The 27,889-nt window shown below is 37.4% G+C and overlaps 3 protein-coding genes across 7 annotated transcripts; all 3 read left to right on the top strand.

Moving 5' to 3' along the window:
- The first annotated feature begins 9,497 nt into the window (after window positions 1–9,497).
- On the top strand, window positions 9,498–11,608 carry LOC106351725 (GDSL esterase/lipase At3g50400). Its single transcript, XM_013791481.3, has 5 exons — window positions 9,498–9,820; window positions 9,921–10,051; window positions 10,272–10,517; window positions 10,605–10,863; window positions 11,238–11,608. The coding sequence occupies exons 1-5, from the start codon at window positions 9,559–9,561 to the stop codon at window positions 11,459–11,461; spliced, it is 1,122 nt and encodes a 373-aa protein (XP_013646935.1). The 5' UTR covers window positions 9,498–9,558; the 3' UTR covers window positions 11,462–11,608.
- A 6,318-nt stretch (window positions 11,609–17,926) lies between these two features.
- On the top strand, window positions 17,927–21,491 carry LOC106399575 (dof zinc finger protein DOF3.4-like). Of its 2 annotated transcripts, XM_048776492.1 has the most exons (3): window positions 17,936–18,565; window positions 18,940–19,210; window positions 19,307–21,491. In XM_048776492.1, the coding sequence occupies exon 3, from the start codon at window positions 20,205–20,207 to the stop codon at window positions 20,910–20,912; it is 708 nt and encodes a 235-aa protein (XP_048632449.1). In that variant the 5' UTR covers window positions 17,936–18,565; window positions 18,940–19,210; window positions 19,307–20,204; the 3' UTR covers window positions 20,913–21,491. The 2 variants fall into 2 exon arrangements, with proteins under 2 accessions (XP_048632448.1, XP_048632449.1); XM_048776491.1 differs by having other exon boundaries at window positions 17,927–18,565; window positions 18,940–21,491.
- A 271-nt stretch (window positions 21,492–21,762) lies between these two features.
- Window positions 21,763–25,604, top strand: LOC106347639. 4 transcript variants are annotated; one of them, XM_022719452.2, is made up of 14 exons: window positions 21,763–22,053; window positions 22,136–22,198; window positions 22,272–22,310; window positions 22,382–22,459; window positions 22,644–22,730; window positions 22,808–23,368; window positions 23,482–23,913; window positions 24,008–24,069; window positions 24,148–24,247; window positions 24,369–24,448; window positions 24,656–24,901; window positions 24,983–25,040; window positions 25,175–25,267; window positions 25,353–25,604. In XM_022719452.2, the coding sequence occupies exons 1-12, from the start codon at window positions 21,940–21,942 to the stop codon at window positions 25,020–25,022; spliced, it is 1,902 nt and encodes a 633-aa protein (XP_022575173.2). In that variant the 5' UTR covers window positions 21,763–21,939; the 3' UTR covers window positions 25,023–25,040; window positions 25,175–25,267; window positions 25,353–25,604. The 4 variants fall into 4 exon arrangements, with proteins under 4 accessions (XP_022575173.2, XP_022575171.2, XP_013642677.2 ...); XM_022719450.2 differs by having other exon boundaries at window positions 25,175–25,271; XM_013787223.3 differs by having other exon boundaries at window positions 25,111–25,271.
- Window positions 25,605–27,889: the final 2,285 nt, after the last annotated feature.

Below are 27,889 nucleotides of genomic sequence, written 5' to 3'. Positions count from 1 at the left end.
ATAATGCTAGTGAGAAAGATCGTTACAATGCCATCTTGATCATTCGCCATCATCTAGCTGAGAGTCTCAAGGATCAGTATCTAACCATTGAGAATCCACTAGATCTTTGGAACGAATTGAAATCTAGATATGATCACCAGAGAACAGTGATTTTACCTAAGGCTCGGTCTGATTGGAGGGATCTCAGAATCCAGGATTATAATTCCGTGGACGAGTATAACTCGGCACTGTTTAAGATTGTTTCAAAACTGAAACTGTGTGGTGAAAGTATTACGGATCAGGATATGCTTGAGAAAACCTTTTCCACTTTCCACACAAGCAATGTGCTGTTACAACAACAGTGTCGTGATAAAGGTTTCAAGACCTATGCTGATCTTATTTCTTGTCTCTTGCTCGCTGAGCAGAACAATGAATTATTAATGAGAAACAGTGAGATGAGACCTCCTGGCTCAGCACCACCACCTGAGGCACACGCTACAAAGGATAATAAAGAGTCCCATCACGTCCAAGGAAACGGTCATCATGGCCGTGGTCGAGGAAATAGAAACGGACGTGGCCGTGGCCGAAGCTCCTTTGGCTGCGGGCAAGGGAATCAACATGGTCGAGACCATGGGCGAGACCGTGGCTCATTTGGAAGAGGTCATGGTCGCGGCCGTGGATCTTCATTCAAACCTCAACACTCGACCAACCCAAGCAAATCAGTGTGCCATAGATGTGGTATGGGCAATCATTGGGCTAAGACTTGTAGGACTCCCAAGCATCTAGTTGACCTTTATCAAGAGAGTTTGAAAGGGAAGAATCCTGAAGCCCATATGACTTACCAAGATAATGACTTCAGATTGTCTTAAAGACTGAAGTATGATTTCGACATTTGTAATCTAATTTTTGTGTTCTGTGCTTTGGTGTTTTTCATTTCTATGTTGTTATTTCTTTGAACTTATTTTAAAACTTAATAATAAATGAATAATTTTATAAATGAAGTCTCTAAGTAGCATCCTTTTGAATCTTATTTTATAAATGAACGAGAAAAAGGATGTACTCATTGTGGACAGTGGGTCAAGCCACACGATCTTAAAAGACAAGAGATACTTCATAAACCTAACCCTTAAAAATGCCAACATCTCAACCGTTGCGGGTATAGCTAGTCTCATAAAGGATCACGGCCAGGCCAATATCCTGTTGCCTATGGGTACACATCTTGAGATATCGGATGTTTTGTATTCACTCAACTCTAAGAAAAGTCTATTAAGCTGTAAAGACATTCGAATGAATGGATTTCATATTGAAACCAATGGCGAAGGAAACAAAGAGTTCCTCCAGATCATTGATCTCGCCCAATGTCATAAGAAAGTTTTAGAATCCATACCCGCACTATCTACTGGTCTTTACCATGCTAAAGTCAGTATGATCGAGGCCAATGCCACTTTTAATAAATAGGCAATCGACAATTTCACTCTATGGCACGACTGGCTTGGCCATCCTGGTTCGACCACGATGCGTAAACTGATCCTGAACTCAAACGGCCATTCCCTTAAAGAGAAAAGAATCATCCCTAAGCACATATCTTGTGTTGCTTGTTCCCAAGGGAAACTCATTTCTAGGCCATCACTAGTTAAAGTCACTAAGGAGACTATAAACTTTCTGGAAAGAATTCAAGGAGACATCTGTGGACCAATACACCCACCTTGTGGGACATTTCGATATTTCATGGTCATCATTGATGCGCCCACTAGATGGTTGCATGTCTGTCTCCTGTCATCCCGCAACCAGGCATTTGCTAGGTTGCTTGCTCAGATAATTCGATTACGAGCTCATTTTCAAGATTTCTCTTTAAAGACTATACGTCTTGAAAATGCTGGTGAATTCACTTCCCAAGCGATTAATGATTACTGTATGTCCATGGGGGTAAGTGTGGACCACTCTGTGGCACATGTACATACACAGAACGGCTTGGCCGAATCATTTATAAAACGCATACAGCTCATAGCTCGATCATTACTCATGAGGTCGAGACTTCCGGTCTCAGCATGGGGACACGCCGTCCTTCACGCGGCCGAGCTCATACGCATCAGGCCATCAAGTGAACATAAATATTTTCCATTACAATTGCTTACGGGTCATGAGCCAGACATATCCCATCTTAAGATAATCGGCTGTGCCATTTATGTTCCAATTGCTCCACCACAGAGAACAAAGATGGGACCTCAAAGGAGGATGGGGATATATGTTGGATATGATTCTCCCACGATTATTAAGTACCTTGAGCCAAATATGAGTGATCAGTTTGAGGCCAGGTACACGGATTAGGGGGAGAAAGTAATAAGCTGGTAAAAGAGTAAAAGAAATAAAATGGAATCATACATCCTTATATTGGCAAGATCCTCGGACTCAAGAATGAGATTTAGAAGTCCAAAAGATTATACAAATACTAGCTTAAACAATTGCCAGATTCCGTTACTAACCCGAATAGAATGACTAAGTCATATATACCAGCTGTAAATGCACCAAATTCGAATTGATGTTCAAGAAGGACACAATCAAGTTGCTACTGAGTCTAAGGCACTTTTGAAACGTGGTAGACCAATAAGTTCCAAAGATAAGATCTCTCGGATATTAAAGAAATGTGCTAATAAATCCGTGGACGAGGGAATCCTAGACATGGTCGATCCTAAGATAGACAAACTTAAAAGCCACGACCGTGGATGAGGAAACCATAAACATGGTTGTACCTAAGGTGCCTAACAATGAGGCTTGGGACGCCAAGCTTCAGGGTACTGAAGGTGATAATGAAACCTCAATAAGTTATGTCATGTCGGGGACACAATTGGAACAAGAGAAAGAATGTCGACATTGATGATATATTTGCATGCAGTGTAGTACTTGAGATTATGAAATGAATGAAGATCATGAACCCACGTCCATACATGAGTGCACTCAACAAATCATATTAGATCAAATGTAAAGGGGACGTGGAGTTAAGTTCATTAAGAAAAGAGAGGTTTTGGTCCCATAGTTCGGACACCTCTAGATGTGAAACCAGTTGGACAAAAATGAGTCTTTGTGAAAGAAATGATACATGGCGAGATAGCAAGATATAAGGCACGGCCATATGCACAAGGATTCCACAAAGACCAGGAATCAATTATGAGGAGACATACTCCCCTATGGTGGATACAACAAACATTTAGATTCCTAACAAGTCTGGCCATAAAAGAAGAAAAAATAGACTTGCGGTTAAAGGATGTAGAAACCGCCTACTTGTATGGTCCACTGGATAATGAGATATATATAAAATTTCCAGAGGGTATTGAGTTGTCAAATGCAACAGGTTCTCGAGAACTAAAGTATACAAGCATATGTTAATGATCTAAAATATCCTAGGAACCTCTGGAGAGATTTCCCAAACAGTTGAATATCTAAAGAAAGAATTCTAGATGAAAGATCTTGGGAAAACAAAATTTTGTTTGGGATTACAACTTGAGTACATAAAAGATGGAATCTTTTTGCATCAAATGGCATATACAGAAAAAGTACTCAAGAGGTTTAACATGGCCGACTCACACCCTTTGTCTAGCCCCATGGTCGTGATCTCTAGGCCTGGACTGTGACACCTCCGATCATAGATGACCGGAAATAACACGGTCGATGTTCCTCGATGGTCGATCTGAGGTTCTCAGAATACTTCTGATCGCCTTAGATCAACAATCAAAGAACACCAACGCTCCTATCAGATACCACTCTAGGCTTTTCAACCCGAGAAAGTAATACCTGATAGTTAGTTCGTCCGGACAAGGACTAATATCATATGGAACCCGTACTTTAAAAAAAACATTATTTATATATCATTCAAAATCATCTTACAAAATTTGTTATAAATTAACCTCGAAGTTTTCGGTCTACAAATCTTATTCATAAGATATATCAAAATGACTTTGCAAGGATAATAAAACTACCGCTGGCTAATGTCGTTCCTTCCTGTCCTAGAGTAAAGGTCTCCCACCTACTGGTTACCTGCATATCAAATGAGTCATGAGTAACTAGTTTTCTCAGTGAGTCTAATCCCACACCCAAACACATATCAATAGTATCCCGAGCAAGCGACACCATTTGAATGCAGTGGAATTATATTCCATAATTAATATAATTATAAGGCCTGTCAATCCATCCATGTGAATCTATCTTAAACATCACCTCCACGATACCCGCCAATCACTCATACTCTTAATATATATATATATGCTAAACCCGGAAACCTACCAAGGCTAACCGAGCCTAACGGGGAATAAATATAACCATCATCTCCATCAGATATTCCAAGATAGAACATCCAACGCTGCATGCAGTTACACGGCCTCCAGGGTGCGACCCCATCATCGTGTCTTCATGACCTTGATCCATATCGCAGGACCAATTCACGGCAATGCGGGACTTTCGGGAGAGTGAGTATACAATAAGACTTCACATGATTCACACTTATTCATAGAATAATATATATTAGTACTTGAGAACAAGTAATAAGGCTCGGGATAACCTCAAAGAATTATTCTTATTAATTCTTAAGTATTTAAACTAGATAAATACTTCATATATAAATATAGATCAAGGAATAATACTTAATCAATCAACCATAATTACTCCTTAATTAATTCATGATTAATCCTTAATTAATTCATGATTAATCCTTAATTAATCAATGATTATCCCTTAATGCAATCACGCATACTCATTCATAATTCATTCATCATCTATCTAGACTCACCTTTAAATCCATGAGATTGGCTAAGGAAGACTAGACTCGAGCTCAAGCTAATCACACTTCACTTCTGGATCATTCTCGGTTCAGAACCATCACAAGGATCCGGATGATCCGAATACTCTCCTTGGCCATCTGAATTCAAAACATAACAGTTGGAACATAAGGTTCACTAGTCTGGTTCAAGAAGAAACTCAACTCAGTTCATAACATTTCAGTTCAGTTCTCTCATATCAGTTCGGTTCAAGACAGATTGATACCATGTTCAGCTCGGTTCAAGCTTTAACAATTTAACTCGGTTCATATCAGCTTAGTTCATGCTCAGCTAACTCCGGTTCTAATCAGTTCCCAACAGCTTAACTCGGTTATACTCAGACGACATCAGTTCAAGACAATTTCAGACCATAGACAGCTCGGCTCAGATCAGATCAGAACATACTCAGCTCAATTCAGTTCTAAACAAGATCAAATCAGTTCGGTTTAATTCCCATAATTCTAATCAGTTCGTCTACTGGTTCTATGAGACTGATTAAATCATAAACCAACCAAGACTGAAGAGAACAAGACCTTAGACAACTGATCCTGACAGGTTAACCAACATACAGCAATTGGTTCTCATCAAAACATGGCTGAATCAAGAAGCTGAAACTTACCGGTTTTACTCAACTAATTAAACTTGACTGGTTGTCTCTCTTCAAGCTAACCACGAATTAACCTGATCAACACCACAAGAATCCATGGTTGGATTTATTCAGAATTTATCTCCAGTGTAGGCAAACCAACAAAACTTCTCACAGAAACTGATCCACAACCATCTTACCAATCAAAATCAAAGGCTGAAGAACATGGGTGATTCTAAACTCTTGGACACCAAGCCTTCAGCTCTTAACCACACCAGAACACACTGGATAAATTCACAGGATGGTGAGAAAGGTTTGTCCATGCTCAATTTTCTTCTCTGAATTTTTTTCTGAATTTTTCAACTAGTTTTTCTCACAAATTTTTCTCTCTTCTTTCTCTCTTTCTCTCTGAATTTTTCTCTGGTTTTTCTTGCAGGTTATGAACGTCCAGAGAAGAGAAGATGGTGTTTTATAACATAAGAAGTTGCTTCAGGTGAGGGTTTCACTCAGCACAAAGCAAGGCTGAGAAAGGACATGTGGAGAGCAGCTTCAGCACTTCCAACAGCAAGCTGCTGTCCTTTCCCTCCCAAGAAGAAAGCTGCAAGCAGCTGGTGACAATCATGTGACTGAATTAATGAGCAAGTAGGCAAGTAAGTAGGTGCAGGTCATGTGACCTAATTACTGAGGAAGCAAGTAGGCTAGAAGGTGCAAAGCATGTGACTGTTCAGAAATAATTTTCAGAGTTTTGTCGATATTTTTCGGACTGTTTCGACTAAATATTTTTCATCATTCGAATCTCGTCCTTCTCTGAATAAACTCGCCCAGAACGAATAAAAATCGACAATAATAATTAACACTCGACCAGAACCATCAAGAGATGGTTTTTCGACCAAAAGACAGCCCCGTCGAAATTAATTCACCGTGTCGATTTTATGTAAATTCTGATCGATCAATCTTCAAACTGATCTTAAAGAATTTTCTCGACCAAAATCATATCTGCTTGTGAGGGCTATTACATGGACACTGATCCCTTCCGTCCCAAGATGGACGATGAGGATGTCCTTGGTCCCGAAGTGCCATATCTCAGTGCCATAGGAGCTTTAATGTATTTGGCAACTCACACACGGCCTGATATATCCTTTGCCGTGAACCTACTGTCTAGTTTTAGCTCCTGTCCGACCCAATGGCACTAGAACGAGATTAAATATATTCTTCGTTACCTGCAAGGAACGAAAGACTTGGATCTATTTTATACTAACCATAACAAAGATGGTTTAGTTGGCTTTGCTGATGCAGGCTTTCTATCAGATTCACACAATGCTCGATCACAGACAGGATATGTCTTTACACATGGAGGTACGACCATATCATGGCGTTCCATGAAGCAGACGATCGCGGCCACATCTTCGAACCATTCAGAGATCTTAGCCATACATGAGGCCAGCCGCAAATGTGTCTGGTTGAGGTCGATGACCAACATGTCCGAGCCGATTGTGGGATGGCCGAGTGCAAGAAACCAACCGTGATGTATGAGGACAATGCAGCATGCATTGCTCAGCTCAAAGATGTCTACATCAAAGGAGACAGGACAAAGCATATTTTTCCAAAGTTCTTCTTTACACACGAGTTGCAAAAGGCTGGAGAGGTCCAAGTGGTCCAAGTACGTTCCAGTGACAACTTAGTCGACCTGTTCACTAAAGCACTTCCGACCTGCACGTTCAGGAAGCTCACACATCAGATTGGGATGTGTAGACTGAAGGATCTTCAGTGATGATCAGAACAGGGGGAGTATACGTGTTGTACTCTTTTTCCGTCACCATGGTTTTGTCCCACTGGGTTTTCCTGGTAAGGTTTTAATGAGGCAACATCCAAAGCGTATACGATCCCTGTATGGTTATGGCATCCAAGGGGAAGTATTATAAATCATATGATGGATGTCCATAATCGGTCCAGTCCATAACCGGCCCAATACCTAGAGAGAGAGAGGCGGCCGCAGCAGGAGAGAGAGAGACGGTTTACCTAGTTAGAGAAAAGGAAACCCTATTTTATTTTTATTTATATTTGTTTACTTTCCATATTTATGTCTTTCCCTTTATCTCTTTGTAACTCTCATATATAAGGGCACTTTATAATTGAGTAATAAAATAAGAATTTACAGATTCCAATCTCTTAGGATTACAACAATTCTCTTCTTTTTTTCTTTTTTTGAACAACACAATAATATGCTATTAATTTTATCAAATACTAGGTGGAAGGTAGAGGCTTTAAGTGTCTAGTGTTGATGCGAGCATAGGAAGAAGCAAGAAGAACGTGGTGATTGGAACCGAATGGTTCATGTGTACTCGAGTGGTGTGTAATGCAAATCAAGATTATTTTCTGTTCAAACCGTCACTGTATCGATGAGATATTGCTTTTTGATGATATATACATCTGCTCTCTAAGTTCGATTATTGCACTGATTGATGGAATCTCAACACAACATTTAGAGAAGTAACTTATGGCATCTCCAACAATGACACCAAATTTGGTTGAAATTACACCAAATTTGGTGTTTTGGTGTCAATTTTTTTTTGTCATCTCCAACAATAACACCGAATCTTACACCAAAAACAATATTATATATTATTTGATGTTTTCATTTTTAAAACCTTTATATTTCTATTATTTGTAATTGATAAATAATAATTATGTTACATCTAGATTATATTTATATTTTATTATTTGTAAGTGATAAATAGTAATAGTTATTTACTAATTTATGAATATAATAATAAAATTAAAATTTTAATTATATGAAAATAAATTAAAAATGCAAATAATATTATATTATTTATGTTTAATTACAAATTTTATAGTAATTGATCTATACTATTAAATGAAACATATTAAAATGTATTTTAGAAATTTTGTGTGATGAATATTATTACACCAAATGTGAAAAATTTTAAAATAAAAATAATACAATATATTTATGTTTAATTACAAATTTGATAGTAATTAAGCTATATTTTTAAATGAAACATGTTAAAATATGTATTATAAAGATTTGGTGTGATGAATAGTATTACACCAAATTTAGTGTAACACTATTCACATTACACCAAATTTGGTGGGATAGTGTCAAATTTGGTGTCTTGTTGAAGATGAAATCCCACTAAATTTGGTGTTTTGGTGTCTTGTTGTAGATGGCCATAGGAAAATATTAGCTGAAGCAGAAGAGAAAGTTCGTATTATGGGAAGAACATGCGTTTTTGGTCATTTGATTATTAATACTGTTTTACGTTTTACGTTTCCTTCTCTCTTTTTCAGTATGTTATTGCTAGTTTAAAGTTGATAGTTATTAATCAGTTTGCTCAAACACTAAAAGGCTTCAACACTACTAATTATACAAGCTACCTATATAGTACATACCTCGTATGTGGTATTCATAGAGATTACTTCCGAAATGCACGGTTTTAATTCTGAACACTATACATAGAACGCAATAAGATGTTTTTTAATCAAAGATTTTATAACTTAACTTTATAAGATCTTGTGATATTATTAGGATAATGGCTGATAATTTGATAAATAAAAACTTCAGTGTTAAACAGTCAAAGAAGTTGTAGTATAGTGGTAAATATTTCGCCTGTCACTCGGGTGATCCGGGCTCAATCTTTGGCAGTGGCGATAAATTTAACAATTTTTTAGTTCTTATAAAAGCATTTTAATATCCTCGGTGTTGATTCTGATGGCAATCGAAACAGAAAACATAGTTCCACGTAATTTATCAGCCCAATAATGATAAGCCCATACGAGACTTTTAGTATTTTCTATTTTATATTCCAGCTAAGATTTTTAAAATAACAAGTGATAATAATCATAATATAGAAGCATGATGATGTAATAGAGCTAAGAGTAAATACCAAAACAATGGTCTTCGATTTTCAAACTTTTCAAACCATAAAACACAACAAATATTTGGTGTCCTAACTTTCTGTATATTATGTAATAAAAAAATTTAAAATTTGGGAACATGTTGACCATGAAGAAAGCTTTTTGTTTGTTAAACAACCCAGTTCTAAACCGAACACATAAAGGTTGCTTCTCCTACCTTCTTAACCAGTCAGAAGAGTTATCTATATAAACTCTTCTTTGTCAAAGAACACCAAAACACACAAAAGTCAGAACTTCGGAAACCATTTCATGACAATGAACAAAACTAGTGTCTTCGTCCCTTTCTTCATATTGTTCTTCTTTGGATCAAGAAGAGTAGTTACTGCAGGAGATCAAAACGCCTTAGCCGCGTCCTTCGTTTTTGGCGATTCGCTAGTGGACGCAGGGAACAACAATTACTTGCAAACACTGTCTAGAGCCAATAGTCCTCCTAATGGAATCGATTTCAAACCATCTCGTGGGAATCCAACCGGCCGGTTTACTAACGGTCGCACTATAGCTGACATCGTTGGTAATTTAGCAAAACCATAATTTCGGAATATATAAATCATTCTCATTTTTGTAATGATTATGCTAATGCTTTTGTTTTAACTATGTTTTGTTGTCTGTAGGAGAAAAGCTAGGGCAACCAAATTATGCAGTTCCATATCTAGCACCAAATGCAAATGGTGAAGCATTGTTAAATGGTGTGAATTACGCATCAGGTGGTGGTGGAATTCTCAATGCTACTGGAAGTGTATTTGTAAGTCTTTTAGCCTTCATGCACACGTATTTATCGTATATTTCATGTGACAACCGTTTGATTGGATGGAAAAGTTTACTTTAAAACCGGTTAGATTAATTTTATAAATATGTGTTTAAAAATGTTTTTCAACTCAAATTATTTGCTTGACTGTGTACATAGACATGCAGTAGATTTTTGTATATACCTAAACCTAAAGGTTCAAATTACGATTTTTTAGGTTAATCGGTTAGGAATGGATATACAAGTTGATTACTTTAGTATTACAAGGAAGCAATTTGATAAGCTTTTGGGTGAAGATAAGGCCAGAGATTACATAAAGAAATCTTTATTCTCCATAGTAATTGGCTCAAACGATTTTCTCAACAACTATTTAGTCCCTTTTGTTGCGGCTCAAGCTAGATTAACACAAACTCCTGAAGCTTTTGTTGAGGACATGATTAGCCATCTTCGTGATCAACTCAAGGTATGTTAGATAGATTATTAAAAAAAAGTAATTATAATCGTTATTGATGCTAATTAGAATATATATGTTTTTGTGATAAAAATTTAGAGATTATATGCATTGGACGCTCGTAAATTTGTGGTCGGGAATGTAGCTCCAATCGGATGTATACCGTACCAGAAATCAATCAATCAGCTAAAGGATAAACAATGTGTTGATTTGGCAAACAAGTTGGCTCTTCAGTACAATGCTCGTCTCAAAGATCTCTTGATGGTGGAACTGAAAGATAGTCTTAAAGACGCACACTTCGTGTATGCAAACGTCTATGATCTAGTTATGGACCTTATTGTCAACTACAAAGAATACGGTATGGATATTAGTGGCCCATGGGTTTTTAAACAGCGAGTGCACACTTGGATGTTTCGGTTCTTTTACTCTAAAAATAATATTTTACCATTTTTGCAATTCACGTTATCGTCGTATTTTTCTATTTTGTGGTTTTCTATCAAATTGTAAATTTCTAATATCTGATATTATCCTCAGTGCAGTTTTGAAATGAAGTAATAACTTGGGTAGTATATATATATATCAGGAATTCAAATTACTACTTTTAGTAGGGATATTTTATCGTGGTTTTGGCCTTTTTTTAGGTTGCGTTTTAATTATGTTATTTTTACTGTGTATATAGACACATTTTCTTGAATTAATTTTGAAATAGTTATTGTGAAAAAATGATAATAGGGTTTAAGACATCGAGTGAGGCGTGCTGTGGGACGGGAGGGAGATTGGCCGGGATATTGCCATGTGGACCAACCTCAAGCCTTTGTACGGACCGGTCAAAGCATGTGTTTTGGGACCCGTACCATCCTAGCGAAGCTGCTAATCTCATCATCGCTGACAAATTACTCAACGGAGACTCCAAATACGTTACTCCCTTTAATCTCCTCCACCTTCGTGACCTTTAATAATCTCTTTTTATACAAATATTTTTCTTGCCAAAATTTGTAATTTCTGTTCTGAGAATGTGAGATTTATTCCTTGTTTCTATTTGTTTCTTTGGTTATATTACCCCTAAAAACATGATATAGTCGTTTTCATTTACGTTTTGCTGATTTTAAAAGTGTAGCCATTCTAGGCCGTAGTTCAATTTTCATGTGGTTTGATTTCATGTATGTTCAAGTGCAGTACAACCAATTGATGCTATATGGTTCTTGGTTTATTGATATAATTAGTTGTTAATTTGCAGATATTTTTGTCTCGGGGGTATAGCAGTTTTGTCACACTTGTCCAAAAGGAAACAACCCTTTATCTCAGAACATTAGCTCTTTGCGTATGTAACCAACTAGCTGATTTACATAGTTTATCGAAATTCTCTTGGAGAATAAAATTTAAACCGTTATTATAGCTACGACCTTATACCAAGATCGGTGACCTTGTTCCGATTTAATGGAAGAGTTAATCTAAGATTGATATCAACTGTGGTTTATCAAAGTAAAAAAAGACTAACACAGTTTAGTCTTTTATAAGTGAAGTAACTCAAACTTGAACTCTCATCGGTTTACAATGGTGCTCTCTCTCTCTCTGCGATCTGTTACAACAGTGTTGAATGTGCAGTGCCTTGTGATTCAAGTCTTCAGTATCCGGTTTTACAGATTGATATAAGAAGGTGAAGGCCGGTTTAGCTACTTGATTTGTACCGGGAGCCGTAAACCAAGGGAAGTCCCTCTAGTCGCGATAGAAGGTTTGATCATCTTTAACGGCATATAGAGTAAGTGTTGACTTATCTTCTTGTAACGGAAAAAGAGAGAAAGCGAGTGAGAGAGAGAGTGTTGATCTCATCGCCATTGTAGCTCATGATTGAGCTTGGATTCTTCTTCTGAGTGTATTGCCAGGATTGATCTGGCCCCAGTGAGTAACTCCTCACATCGAGGACGAACACTGGGTGAACAATCTCTCGTGTCTCTGTTTTACATTTCTTTACACGTTTCTTTCAAACGAGTGACAAAGATCGAGAGTGGTGTGAGGTTTACGTTGATCGTTGACGAATCGAATCGTAACAAAGTGGTATCAGAGCACAGGCTCAATGATCAACTCGATGAAGAATCCGATCATCGGAATCTTTGACGAAACCGGAGATTTCTCCTTATGGAAGATAAGGATGATGGCGCATCTCGGTTATCTCGGCTTGAAGGAGGTTCTTACGGATTCGAAGCTGGAAATGCAAGTTCCGTTATCAAAGAGCGAAGAGAAACAAGCACAGACTGATGGCGATGAGAAGCCATCATCAGAACCTCTGGTAAAGAATGTCCCTGATCCTTCGAAGATTGAGAAATCGGAGAAAGCGAAGAACCTCATAGTGATGAATCTTGGTGATAAGGTTCTTCGTAAGATCAATGCAGATGCTTCTACGGCTGAGATCTGGGCTCTATTGAATCATCTGTATACGGAAAGTTCCTTGCCTAATCGTATACATCTGCAACTGAAGTTTTACACCTTCAAGATGGCTGAGTCTAAAAGCATAGATCAGAACGTGGATGATTTCTTGAAGATTGTTACAGAGCTAGGAAGTTTGCAGGTGGAAGTGTCAGATGAAGTTCAAGCGATACTGTTGCTTACCTCATTACCTACAAACTTTGATCAACTGAAGCATACTCTGAAGTATGGAAGAGAATCACTATCTCTTGAGGAGGTTATCTCAGCAGCAAGGTCTAGGGAACGTGAGGTTACTGAGTCAAAGTCTGAACGCGACTCTGGTTCTGCGTTGTTTACTAATGAAAGAGGAAGATCAAATTCTAGAGGGTATAAAGACTCTAAGAATGGGAAGGGACGAGGAAGATCTAACTCCAAGTCTCGGGTGACTTGCTGGTTTTGCAAGAAAGAAGGACACATCAAGAAGGATTGTTATGCAAGGAAGAGGAGTGAAAATGATGGTCAGGGAGAAGCAGGGGTTATAACTGAGAAGTTGGTATTCACAGAAGCGCTTAACATGGATCATCAGGACGCAAAGAGTCAATGGGTTATTGATTCAGGCTGTACATTCCATATGACTTCTCATAAGGAATGGCTATTTGACTTTTGTGAAAAGGATCCATTGATGATTCTACTTGGCGATGATCACACTGTAGAATCAAAAGGCTATGGAACAGTCAGAGTTAATACAAATGGTGGTACTATCAAAGTACTCAAGAATGTCAGATATGTCCCAAATCTCAGAAGAAATCTGATCTCTACTGGTACTCTAGACAAACTGGGGTATTCTCATCAAGGTGGAGATGGCACATTAAGTTTCTTCAAGAATGAGAAACTGGCATTGCGTGGAATTCTGAAGAATGGACTGTACTTACTTGATGGTGAAACTGAGATGAGTGAAAGCTACAATGCAGAAACTCAGCTAAGTAAGACTGCACTCTGGCATAGCAGGCTCGGTCACATGAACCTAAACAGTTTGAAGACTCTAGTCGGTAAAGGTCTCATTGAGAAGAAAGAGATCACAGACTTGAGCTTCTGTGAACATTGTGTGCTTGGAAAATCCAAGAAACTGAGCTTCAACGTTGGAAAGCATAACACTGAAGATGTTCTAGGTTATGTTCATGCAGACTTGTGGGGATCTCCGAATGTTACATCATCTCTCTCAGGGAAACAATACTTCCTGTCCATTATTGATGATAAGTCTAGAAAGGTGTGGCTTATGTTTCTGAATTCTAAAGACGAAACCTTTGATATGTTCTGTGAGTGGAAAGCACTTGTGGAGAAGCAAGTTAACAAGAAGGTTAAAGTGTTGAGAACAGATAATGGCTTGGAATTTTGCAATCGGAAGTTTGATGAATACTGCAGAAAGCAAGGGATTGAGCGACATCGAACTTGTACTTATACTCCTCAGCAAAACGGAGTTGCTGAGAGAATGAACAGAACAGTTATGGAGAAGGTGCGATGTATGTTGAGTGAATCTGGCTTGGGTGAAGAGTTTTGGGCTGAGGCTGCTGCAACGGCTGCTTACATTGTGAATCGTTCTCCATGTACAGCGATTGATCACAATGTGCCTGAAGAGATCTGGTTGGGAAGAAGACCTGGCTATCAGCACATGAAGCGTTTTGGGTCTTTGGCCTTTGTGTATCAGGATCAAGGGAAGTTAAAGCCTCGAGCTTTAAAGGGTGTGTTTCTTGGTTATCCTCAGGGCACAAAAGGATATAAGATATGGCTTCTTGATACTGAGAAATGTGTCATCAGTCGTAATGTGGTGTTTCAAGAACAAAAGATGTTCAAAGATGTTAACGGTCAAGTTCAAGAGTTTCAAGGAGCTGATCTTGATGAACAGGATGTTATTCAACATAGTCTACCTGAGATAGTTCAGAACAAGCCTGAGAAAGAAGATAATACAGAAAAAGGTGGAGCTACTACTTCTGGTACACCTCATGAAGAGGATGACTCAGTCTCAGAGGTTGAGGGTACTGCGATCGAAGATGTAGTTGACTTGGCAAACTATCAGTTGGCTAAAGATCGTAAGAGGAGAGAACCAGTTCCACCAGTTTGGCTAGCAGATTACTCTAATATTGCTTGTGCTTTAATAGCGGCAGAAGAGATTGAAGAAGAAGAACCTGGGTGCTATCACGATGCATTGAAGGATAAAGATTGGGTTCTGTGGAATGGTTCTATGGCTGATGAATATGAATCTCTTAAGAAGAACAATACGTGGGACATTGTTGACAGACCAAAGGATAAGACTGTGATATCTTGTAGATGGTTGTATAAGAAGAAGCCTGGAATCCCAGGAGTAGAAGATCCGCGTCATAAATCAAGACTTGTGGCGAGAGGGTTTACTCAAAGAGAAGGAATTGATTATGAAGAAGTGTTTGCACCGGTTGTGAAACACATATCAATTCGAGTACTAATGTCAGTGGTTGTGAATCATGATTTGGAGTTGGAACAAATGGATGTAAAAACAGCGTTTTTGCATGGGAATCTTGAGCAAGAGTTATACATGGAACAACCTGAAGGGTTCGAAGTGAATCCTGGTAAAGATCAAGTATGCTTACTAAAGAAGTCGCTGTATGGACTGAAGCAGGCTCCAAGACAATGGAACAAGAGGTTCAATTCTTTTTTGGTGTCTCAAGGATTTACCAGAAGTGATTCAGATATGTGTGTGTATATCAAGGAGGTTGGTCCAGAAGATTATGTGTATCTCTTATTGTATGTTGATGATATGCTCTTGGCTGCTAAACGGAAGTCTGAAATTCAGAAGTTGAAGGATGTGTTGAGCAGTGAATTTGAGATGAAAGACATGGGGCCTTCAAGTCGAATTCTTGGAATTGATATTAAACGAGATCGAGAGCAAAGGTATTTTGAAGTTGTGCCAATCAGGATATATTCAGAAGGTTCTTAAAAGATTTCGAATGACTGAATCAAAGGCAGTTGCTACACCAATGGGATCTCACTTCAAGCTTGCTTCAGTAAAATATGCTGATGAGCGCATAGACACAGAGAAGATTCCGTATTCTAGTGTCGTTGGTAGTGTCATGTACGCTATGGTTGGGACTCGACCAGATGTGGCTTATGCTCTTGGATTGGTAAGTCGATTCATGAGCAAACCTGGAAGTGTGCATTGGGAAGCTCTGAAGTGGTTGTTGAGATATTTGAGAGGCTCAGCTGATCTAAATCTGATTTACTCTAAAAGTGATGCTAATCTCAGAGTTCAAGGCTATACTGACTCTGATTTTGCTGGTGATTTGGATAGACAACGGTCTACTAGTGGTTATGTTTTCACAGTTGGTGGGAACACAGTGAGTTGGAGGTCAAGTATTCAACCAGTGGTGGCTTTGTCTACAACAGAGGCTGAGTATATTGCCTTGTCAGAAGCTATCAAGGAGGCAATATGGATTAAAGGATTACTATATGAAATGGGTTTTGAACAGCAGAAGGTTTCAGTCTGGTGTGACTCGCAATCAGCTGTTAGTTTGTCAAAGAACAAAGTATTTCATGAACGTACTAAGCACATGGCGGTGAAGTATAGCTTTGTCAAAGACATTGTGGAGGAAGGTGAGATAGAGGTGTTGAAGATACACACATCTCGGAACCCTGCAGATATGCTAACTAAGTGCATACCAGTGCAGAAGTTTGAGGCAGCATTGGAGCTGCTCAAACTGACCTGTTGACAGTGAAAAAAGGGTCAATGATGCCAGAGGTTAAATCCAAGTATTGGCAATACGTAAAGAAAAAGAAGAACAAGAGTTGTAGAAGATTTAAATCAAGGTGGAGTGTTGAATGTGCAGTGCCTTGTGATTCAAGTCTTCAGTATCCGGTTTTACGGATTGATATAAGAAGGTGAAGGCCGGTTTAGCTACTTGATTTGTACCGGGAGCCGTAAACCAAGGGAAGTCCCTCTAGTCGCGATAGAGGGTTTGATCATCTTTAACGGCATATAGAGTCAGTGTTGACTTATCTTCTTGTAACGGAAAAAGAGAGAAAGCGAGTGAGAGAGAGAGAGTGTTGATCTCATCGCCATTGTAGCTCATGATTGAGCTTGGATTCTTCTTCTGAGTGTATTGCCAGGATTGATCTGGCCCCAGTGAGTAACTCCTCACATCGAGGACGAACACTGGGTGAACAATCTCTCGTGTCTCTGTTTTACGTTTCTTTACACGTTTCTTTCAAACGAGTGACAAAGATCGAGAGTGGTGTGAGGTTTACGTTGATCGTTGACGAATCGAATCGTAACAAACAGACTCATCAAGATCGACTTACGAGAGCCAAAGGAGGAAGACGACTTTATCTTAGTCGTTTACAAAGACTACACACGTGCAACACATGTGACTTGGTTATTACCTAAACCGGCTAAACCAACTTCCTCACTCTTTGGTTAAGCATACCAAGATATAATTGCTGATTAAGGACATAAATCTTCACATTAAAATACAATGATCAACCCAAAACACAAAAATTCACAATTATAATAACCCTAGCAAATATTGAGATGAAACAAAAATTTTGTCCATAACCCCGCGCCAATAATTATAATTCATGAACACATCTATGTAAGACAATTTACATCTATTTTTATTATATTTTTACTAAAACTATAAAAATATTTGAAAATTATTTTATCGAATAATAAACTGATCACTTTTTTAATTTATATAGTAAACTAGGTGTTTTGTCCGCACATAGAGACATAATAATTTTACGAATATTTATTATTTTCTATTTTATTAATATTATAAATTATAATTTATGTTGTCAAAAATTTAAATCAAATATCAAATTATTTATATATGATAAGGTTTTCATCAAAAAATATATATATATATATATATATTATTGTATTTAAATATTTTAGGAAATCTATTTATACAAATATTTTTGTCTGATTATGTTTAAATAAAAATTGTTTTATAAATTTTTTAATTTATACTTAAAATATTATTTCTGGATAGAAACACAATATATATATATATATGAATTATCCTTTTTTAAGAGTTTGACAATTTTATATTAGTTCATAATTATACAAATATTTTTGCCTGATTAATATTTAATTACAAATTGTTTTATATATTGTTGATAACTTTTGGTTTTATTTAGGGACATTATTTTTTGTTATTTCTTTTACTATTTTATACGTACTATTTTGCATTTGCAGTTTTTTCTTTTTTAAATTAAAAAAGTCCCTCTTAGATAACTAATGAATTATTAAAAAAGGTGGTCTAACTAATCTATCAAAACCCATTTAAAAACAAACAACGAATGTAAAACTCCATAAGAGCATCTTTATCGCTCGTATTTAGTGGGGGTTCTTATGTTATTTAGGAATTAAAATAAAAGAAAATTAGCTTATATGTGAAAACACGTCTCTTATTTGGAGACTACAAGAGACGGATATTATTAACACGTGTCCACTTTTGAGACTCTACTCTCCTTCTTACCCGACTTGGCTCTTCTTTCAATTTCTCTCAATTCGCAGCGAGAGAGAGAGAGATGGTGCCGCCGGCAACGGAGCGGAGAAAAAAATCATCAGACCCGGGACCGGTCCCAAACCCGCTCGGGTCAAACCGTCACCGTTCACTGCACCGGATTCGGTAAACCTCTCTTATCTTTGAAACTTCCCATTGTAGGGAAAATCGATCTTACAAAAAATTCTGCTCAGCTGATGTGGTAGTGACTGGATGTTTCGCTATTTGTGTTCGATTACTTTCTGGAGAAATCTATTTAATTAGGGTTTATGTTCTGAGATCAGAGTGAGTGTGTGTGTGTGAGAACTTGTTGATGAACTGGTGGTAATCTAATAATAGTAAGCTTAATTGTCTAATAATAATAATCCAAGTTTCTTGTATGAGCTTAATTATACAATTTTCCTCTGTTTTATGGTTTGATCATATTGCTATGGTTCTGTTATTCCTTCCATAACAAGAGCTAATATGAATTTAAAATTGTTGAAATCTTTTGCTTACAGGATGGGATGAAGGCGTTATCGGAATGCAAATTGGAGAGGTTGCTCGCACAGAGAGCTGCTGCTTCTGCTAACTTCCTAACCAAGGAAATGCCAAGCCCTAGAGACTCTAATCAGAGGGTAAGAAGCAGGAACAGAGATACGGCGTTTCAAGCTAGGTTGCAGAGAGAGGATATCTCGAGGTTACTTGTGTCTGAAGAGAGAAGCGAGAGAAGGAGGAGAGGCGTGAGGTTGTATCAAGATAGCGATGCAGCATTTGCGTCTGCGTTTGGCGGTACGGTGGCTGAGACAACTTCCACTTCTTCTTCTTCATCAACGGCTCTAGCCTTTCTTTTGTTGTTACCTAAACAAATTTGATGTACTAATACAGGTTGCAGAGGGATGCATTGCCTCTTTTCAGTATGCTAAGAGTAAAATTTAAGTCTTGCATAGATAGAGAACCTGAACCACTGCTTAACGAGGTATGCAAGATTAGTCTCCGCATGTTTTGATAATTATTATTATCTCCTTCCTTACTCTTGTTATCCTCTACAAACTCAAAGTCGTGAAAACTCCAAATGCTGTGAATCCCCTTGTGCTTGGTTCTTTTGTAAGTTTTTCAATCAAGAACTTGAATATAGAGTTAGCTTGTACTATGTTTTAAGAAAGTTTAAGTTTAATAAGAAAAATCAAAAAAAAAATTGGTGTCTAATTAAATTTTTTTTTTTTAAACTCTTAATAAGAGACTTGCAATGGAGCACCTAAATGTTCGGGTTTCTTAATCCAGTCTCTTAATTCACTTTTACAATTAAAAAGTATTAAAAAAAAATAAGAGACCCATTTAGGGTCTCTAGGATAATGGTGCTCTAACCGCTAATAATGTAGAAATTATTCTGTCCGAAACAATTCATTGTTCAAACTGAAAAACATTGAAAGAAGAGCCACCTACGTAAGAAGTGAGCCGATTCATAGTGTGTAGGGAGGGAACAGAGCCATCACTGTTCACGACAACCCATAGCCGAGTCAATACTTCCCGAAACAAAACTTCATAAAAAGACAAACTTTAAAGACAGAGAGAGAGAGAGAAAGCGTGGCCTCTAATCAACCCAACACCCTCTGTCAGAAAAGCCTGACTTTCTCCTCCATCCCCAGCGCATGTTTGTTTCCTCCATAGAAAGCAAAACAAAATCTCACTCCCTATTAACAAAAGTTTCAACCTTTACTCCATACATAACAACAACAAAGCTCCAACCTTTCTTCATTCCCACGTTTTATAATCCTTCTCCGCCATGACGACAACGTCTAACACCGACGCGATGAGACTTCACGGCGTAATAACGGCGAATCCTCCTCCGGCAACAGAGCAGCTCCCTTGTCCTCGCTGCAACTCGACCAACACGAAGTTCTGTTACTACAACAACTACAACTTCTCCCAGCCCCGTCACTTCTGCAAATCCTGCCGCCGTTACTGGACTCACGGCGGTACTCTCCGCGACATTCCAGTCGGCGGCGGTACTCGCAAAGCCGCCAAACGCTCCCGCACTTGCTCCTCCTCCGCCGGAAGCCGCAGCGTTCCGTTACAAGCGACACCTGTTCTGTTCCCTCAGTCGTCGATCTCTAACGGCGTTAGCCACACCGTAACCGCTCCTCTTGACGGAAAGGGAAGCGCTTTATCTCTCAGCGGCAGTTTCACCTCTCTGCTGAACCAAAAAGCCACTGCAACGCATGGATCCGGGTCGGTTCTCGGAATCGGGCTTGGGTCGGGTTATGATGACGTCAGCTTTGGACTCGGGAGGGCGGTGTGGCCGTTTTCAACTGTGGGTGACGCTGGGACGACGAATGTAGGGAGTAACGGTGGTCATCAGGGAGTTGTTACGATACCAGCCACGTGGCAGTTCGAGGGTTTAGAGACCAACAACGCCGGTGGGTTCGTCTCCGGTGAGTACTTTGCGTGGCCGGATCTCTCCATCACAACTTCAGGGAACTCACACAAATGAAAGCTTCCGTCTTTACTAGAGGGTTTCGATTAGCTTATGTCTCTCTTAATGGATTTTGTCAATCTTTAGTGACCTCTTACTGTTAGTGTGTCTGGTGTTTTTAGAACTTGGTGTACTGAAACTAGAAAACAGAGAAAGTTTGTGTTTTTTTTTGGGACCTAACGATCTTTAACCTTGTTACTTTCTACTCTGTTATTACAGTTGTTGCACAAGTGATTTGGTATTGAAATGAGATGGACAGTTGTTTAGAACAATTATTAATCTCAACAGACAAGTCTTGTAAGAAATTGATCTTGTTCAATGCATGATGAACTACACAACGTATGTAATTCATCTTGCGCTTTAACTACTTCTGGAATAGACTGGTCTCTAGAGGAGAAAACTTGTGTTTTGTTGTTGTTGTTCACTTCAATCCAGCTAAATCATTGATCTATAGCAGAAGCTCATCCTCTAATCTTTCTGCATCATCATTCCATCTCCCTTTAACCGTATAAAGATTCGAAAGGAGAATGTGTGTTGCAGTGTCTTCTGGATCAAATTCACCACGCAAAGAATAATATCCTTAAACCCTGCGTTGTTGTCTCTTTCCTTCATTTGGTTCCACATGAACTTACCTTGCTGAGATGATCCGCTGTGGCGACAGACTACTAATAGATAATAAGTATGTTACTGCACCGTTTAGGTAGGATTTGTTCAGAGAAGCTCCGAGCCTTTTATACTATTCCATGCTGACTATAAGCTCCTAGCATTGAGTTGCAACATTTCAAATCTGAAAGAGAATACTGATTCTGTAGCATTGTATTTACCGGTCACATACCAGACAGCGTATGGAATCTTGTTTTCACGGCAAGAGAATGGAACACTTCACAACCTTCTCTTAACGTTGTGACCCTGCCCCTACGACGGTAGAAGCTATTTCGTTCAGTTGCACGTAACGTAGTAGACAAAACGCTGCGTTTTAAGAGTTAGGCCTCAAACGCTGCGTTTTAGTAATAACGCTTACAAAAAAAAAGGCGTCCCGAGAACGATGCTGGCAGTGAAGGGGTTTAGAGATTCCGGTGAGAGAAAACAGTGGCGGGAGAAAATGATAGTTTCTCGCCTTCATCTCTTGATCGATCGCTGTGTCCGCCGCCGCCACGCTGTAAGGACTCTATTTAACTCTACTTCTCCGTAAAGCCTTCCTGTGAGTTTCATATAATCCCAACCGTGAACCGTCGTTGTAGGAAGGAGAAGTAAATTTGCCGGCGGAGGCAATGGAGAAGGATATGCTTCTTTCTCTATCGCAGGTACATCTTTGGTTAATCAATTGTTCGAAGCTTGTGGATTCTAAAAGGCGGCACTGAGTCCGATTCCTTTCAGGTGTTGAGAGAGATTCAATCTTGCTTTGATTCTGATTCGGTTAGTCTTCTTCGTTCGATCGTTCTCTTTATTGCTTGCTGCAGCTATTTGATTAGCTTCGTTTTTAACAGGAAGAGGGAGAGGAAACTGCTGCTGCTTCTCCAGAATCCAAAGATCATTTATGCTTAGAAAGACTCGTGGCCCATCTTGTAAGTTCCGCATCCTCTCTGCAATAGTCAAATTGATTCTCTCTGCAGAAGATGGATACGTTTCTGTTTCTAGTTAGTGTAGAAAGTTGGTACCTTACCTTTCATTGTTAATGATTTGAAGTTGTTTGATTAAGCCGCCAACAACAAGTTCATGTCCCTAGTTTGATTTTGGTATCTCTGGCAGGTTGGTTTGTTAGGTGCGAAGAATGTGCATGTTCAGCATTTGGCTGGCAACATTCTTGTGCAAGTATCTGAGTCTCTCGTTGAATCTGTACGTTTCTTCTCTGCCTCCTCACTCCAGATTTTAGAATGTCTTTATCTACATTACATACTGATTTATTTTCTTAGGGAAGTCAATGGGATGATTTCATTCGCTTCCTTTGTGACTCTTTGCACCTAGCACTTGTCTACAGTTTCCCACTTCCTTCTCCAACTGGATTTGAGGGTTCAAATATTGGTTCCGATGTTCTTAAATGTGAGATGAAAAAGGCTGACTGGTGCACGGTGTCTGGTATCTTTCGAGTTCTTCGTAATATACTGAAGCGCTTGAGCCAAGAAGAAAACGAAGACGTTATTGACGTTTACTTGGATTCTGTCAACTCTACACTTGCAAAGATCCCTTGGTGCCGAGTGAACACTCATTTTTCTAATCGTCATGCTCACAATGGAACTCTGGGAAGCATTGGAAACAGTGAGGAAGGAACTGTATTTCCTGGGAACTTTGTTCAGTTTCTCTCAACCGTGGTTCAGCAGGTTCGCTTTCCAGAAGATTCTGATGCTTTTGGAACTACACATTTGATACTCCAAAAAATCACTGAGCTTGTTCCGGATCTCCTCCGTTTGTGCCAGCCAAAGTTAGAAAGTCAAAGTGGCTCTTCCATGTCAAGATACCTAGTGCACAAGTTGCTGGTACGTTATTACTTCTGTTTATGAAGTTACAAGTTCAAACAACTTCTTTGCTTTCCTTCTCAATATATCTCCTAATAAGTCCTTCTTACGCTGCTATATCTCCCTTTTTGTAGGTGTTGATGATCAGACTTACATATCAGTCCAATATAAAATGTTCCATCCTTCTTTCATGGCTGCAATATTTGCAACACCATTTTCAACGCTTTCTCCAACACACCCTAAATAGGAATAAGCCCGTCCAAGATAATTGTTTAGAAGGATCTCCATTTTTTGTTAGTTTGTCTGATAGGGATGTCAATGAGACTCATTCTAATCATTTGCAAAGACTATCTGTGTTTCTGTTCCTACGGTGCTCACTCACTTTACTTTATACAAGTAGACATGCCGACAAAGACTGTGAGTTTGACTGTAGAAAGAAAGGGATGGAAGGGGTGTTTAAATGGATTGAACAACAGGTTCCAGGTGATACATTTTCAAATCACGGAACTTATAGCAAGAAGAGTGTTGACTTCTCTACATGCTTCATCCAGCTGTTCATGCATGAGGTTTTAGTTTATACTTCTGTATCTGCCATATGTGATTAGGGTTTTAAAACCATACAGTAAAGTTTTAAGAAATCTCTTTTTTATTTAAGTGTAGGATGACCTGTTATTCAAAGTTCTCCTGCAATTGCTGTCCGTGCCGTTGGCTGGAGAGGAACTGTAAGTAGGGTAAAGCACTGTCTTTTTTTAGTTAACCAAATATCTGTGAGCTCTCTTATGGGCGTTTTTTCTGTATAGGCTTAAGGGGGAAGAGCGTTTGCTTCAAGATAAGGAGATTTGCGTCCGTTTATCAACATTGTTCAATCCTGTGATCCTCTTCTGGATATTTCTTTCAGAGGTAATTTTCACGAAATTCACATAAGGGAATCTGCTGTGCTGTGTTCCATGAAGGAAGGCTCTTCTTTTTGTTCAACTATTGCTAAACTTCTTAATGTCCACACCTTTGATTTCTATTGCAGCTGCATTACGATCATCAAGTCCTTCTTGATTACCTTATATCTAAAGACATCGGGGCTAGCTGTGCAGAGTACCTGCTGAGGTTAATCCTTTTGTCTTAAATAATTTAACAGCTCCATCCCGAGTATCAAGACTGGACGAGATACTTTTTTTTTGTGTGTGATGAGCCATGTTATCTCGTATGCTAGTCTTTGAATGGGTTCTCTAGTTTCAAAGGAATGCACTTTTCCAAACAGTTACATAAAAGAGGCGGATTCCTGTTTAACTCCCCATTGTATTTTCCTGGTAGATGCTTGCGCACAGTATGCGACTCTTGGACCTTGTTTGTGGAATTCCCATTTGAAGAAAATATAAATGATTCAACTTCGAAGAGAAGGAGATTGCTGGTTGAGACTCCTGAGGTTGAACAAAACCAGATACTACATCCCCAGGCTTTCGAAAATGCCAAAGAGTGTCTGCTTTCTTTACAAAACTCAATTGTGAGGCTACATCAGAAGAAACTATTTCCATACAACCCAGAAGCTCTTCTACGACGGTTAGTCTGTCATGGGTACAATAAACTCATCACCCTATGTACATAATCACCTATTTGTGTTTTTGTTCTATTTTGAGGCAGTTTGTCAAGGTTTCAAGAGCTCTGTCTACTCCACGAGTAATATTATCTCGACCCAAAGGTAAATATCAGTTGCATACCTGAAGCATTGTTATATGTATATCTCCATGATGCATAACCTCATTTCACAGGACTCATGCAATTGCGATTTTGCTGATAGAGAAGTATTTAACTTCTCAATTTGGTGTTTCTCAGTCTCAGCTTAGATTCTATTAGACAGAAGGATCAGACTCAAAGAAGGGTTCTTTCCAGATCAAGTTTCAAACTAACTGGCTCACATGTAGAATTGTATGTAAGTTCGAGATTCTCATGTCAAGTCGAATTTTCTTGGGTTCTGATGCAAGCAAAGCTAACATGAGTTATGTTTCTGCAGAAAGACGATCCTACATTTCTTGGTTGTCGGTGGGATATAAATCACAGAACATTATTTTCTTACTTCCACAATCTAAACTGAAAGGTATAATAGGATACGTTGGTCAAGCTTAGTTTGAAACTGCCCCAGGCAATTACAGTATGCAAAATGTAATGTAGAATATTAACAATCACAAATGTTTGACACTCTCTTACTCATATCATCATAAATGTAAAGTGAAGCGTGAGTAAACATACACTCACTCCCGAGCTAGCTTTTTCCTCCCAACATCTGAGAAAAGTTTACTGAGCATGGCCATATGACTAGCAAATCGATTTTTCCCGAGTATTGGATAATTTGATTTTGCAATATGAAAACTCACCAAGATAATTTCAAATCTTGGGTCATGTTTGAGTCGGGTCCTCCAAGGTCCGGGTAGGCTTGAACCAAGCACCCGTTGTAATCTATACTATTAAAGCAGGATCCTATTGTCATAATTACCTTAGCCTGTCCTTTTTTTACTAACATTGCATGTTTCATTAAAGGTTAAGTAATATTAATAACACATCTATATTGGGTCATTATTTTGGATCTAGTCCACATCAAATCTCTCTTGGGCCATTTGGGCCTATTAAAAAATCAGATTCAATTCTCACTTTTTTTTTTTCTTTGGGCCATTTAGTCTAAGTTCAAATAATTTTTTTTCAACTATTCTTAATTATTATTATTTTTATTTTCTTAATATAATTTAAGCATTCATAAAAATAATTGAATTTTTTTATTGAAAAGTATAAATCTTTATTAAAAGTATATAATTTTTTAATTAAAATATTAACCACATAATAAAATTAATTTATCAGAGTTATACCAACTTAATTCATTAAAAAAATAAAGTTTAATTTTTTAAACATAAATAGTCATTTAAAATGAAATACGATAAATAAAGATAAATTTTTTAAGTCTTTTATAAAATAAAACACAAATATATGAAAATGTAACATTTACTAAATATTTGTCAATTGCAACAAAAAAAACAAAAATAAATCCGCGCTTTGAAAGCGCGAGTCAAAATCTAGTCTATACTATTAAAGCAGGATCCTATTGTCATAATTACCTTAGCCTGTCCTTTTTTTTACTAACATTGCATGTTTCATTAAGAGCAATTAAGTAATATTAATAACACATCTATATTAGATCATTATTTTGGATCTAGCCCACATCAAATCTCTCTTGGGCCTTGGACCATTTGGGCCTATTAAAAAATCAGATTCAATTCTCACTTTTTTTTTCTTTGGGCTATTGAGTCTAAGTTCAATAATTTTTTTCAACTATTCTTAATTATTATTATTTTTATTTTCTTAATATAATTTAAGCATTCATAAAAATAATTGAATTTTTTTATTGAAAAGTATAAATCTTTATTAAAAGTATATAATTTTTTAATTAAAATATTAACCACATAATAAAATTAATTTATCAGAGTTATACCAACTTAATTCATTAAAAAAATAAAGTTTAATTTTTTTAACATAAATAGTCATTTAAAATGAAATACGATAAATACAGATAAAATTTTTAAGTCTTTTATAAAATAAAACACAAATATATGAAAATGTAACATTTACTAAATATTTGTCGATTGCAAAAAAAAAAAAAAAAAAAAACCCGCGCTTTGAAAGCGCGGGTCAAAATCTAGTTATATTTGAAATACATATTTTCATACAAAATAATCTCTCATTGATTTTACCGGAAATAAGCAGAGATTACTTATGAAATCCAATCTATCTCGATTTACCCAACTATAACAAACTACCTATTAGTTGTGGTTCGAATCAGTTACTCTACTTCTATCATTAAATAATCATGAATATAATTTGGTTTGGAGACTTTGTATCTTAACTATTTAATTTTATCAAAATACCTAAAATATCCAAATAACTAATATGTTTTGATTATAATTTTAATTAGCAGTATTGGGAATATCATAAATATAAAAAATAATATTACTATTTATATTTTGGATATTTTTTATATTTATTCAATTCTTGATTCGATACAATGGCGATACTTCTTTCAAAGAAAAATGTAGTTCTACACATATATATCAACTGCTACTATTATATGATAATATAATATATATATATATATATATATATACATTTTCATGTATGTATTTATTGTTACTTGTTGATAAAAAAATATATGTACTGGTACGGTGGTACCATACTATGATAATGTAAAATATACATTCGGTCTCGCATATTTATTGCTACCTTTTGTATAAAGATATTTTATTTAATATTATCAGTAAAAAAGGTTGATATGATACATCATACCAAGAAACTTAAAATTATTTTTGAAAAACAATCTAACTCGTTAGAAAATATGATTTGGCAAATACGATAACAAAAAAAAGTCAATGATAAAACAATACCGAAATTTGGTTTAATATTGCTAATACATTGATATCAGAATGATCTTGTTTCGTGCTTTTTAACAATATAAGTGTTTTTCCGTATTAGAACAGACTGCAATCACCTTTATTTCCTATTCCTGAA

This window comes from Brassica napus, chromosome A1 (assembly GCF_020379485.1).
Source record: "Brassica napus cultivar Da-Ae chromosome A1, Da-Ae, whole genome shotgun sequence".
NCBI lineage: Eukaryota > Viridiplantae > Streptophyta > Magnoliopsida > Brassicales > Brassicaceae > Brassica > Brassica napus.
This window is presented reverse-complemented; position numbering and strand designations above follow the sequence as displayed.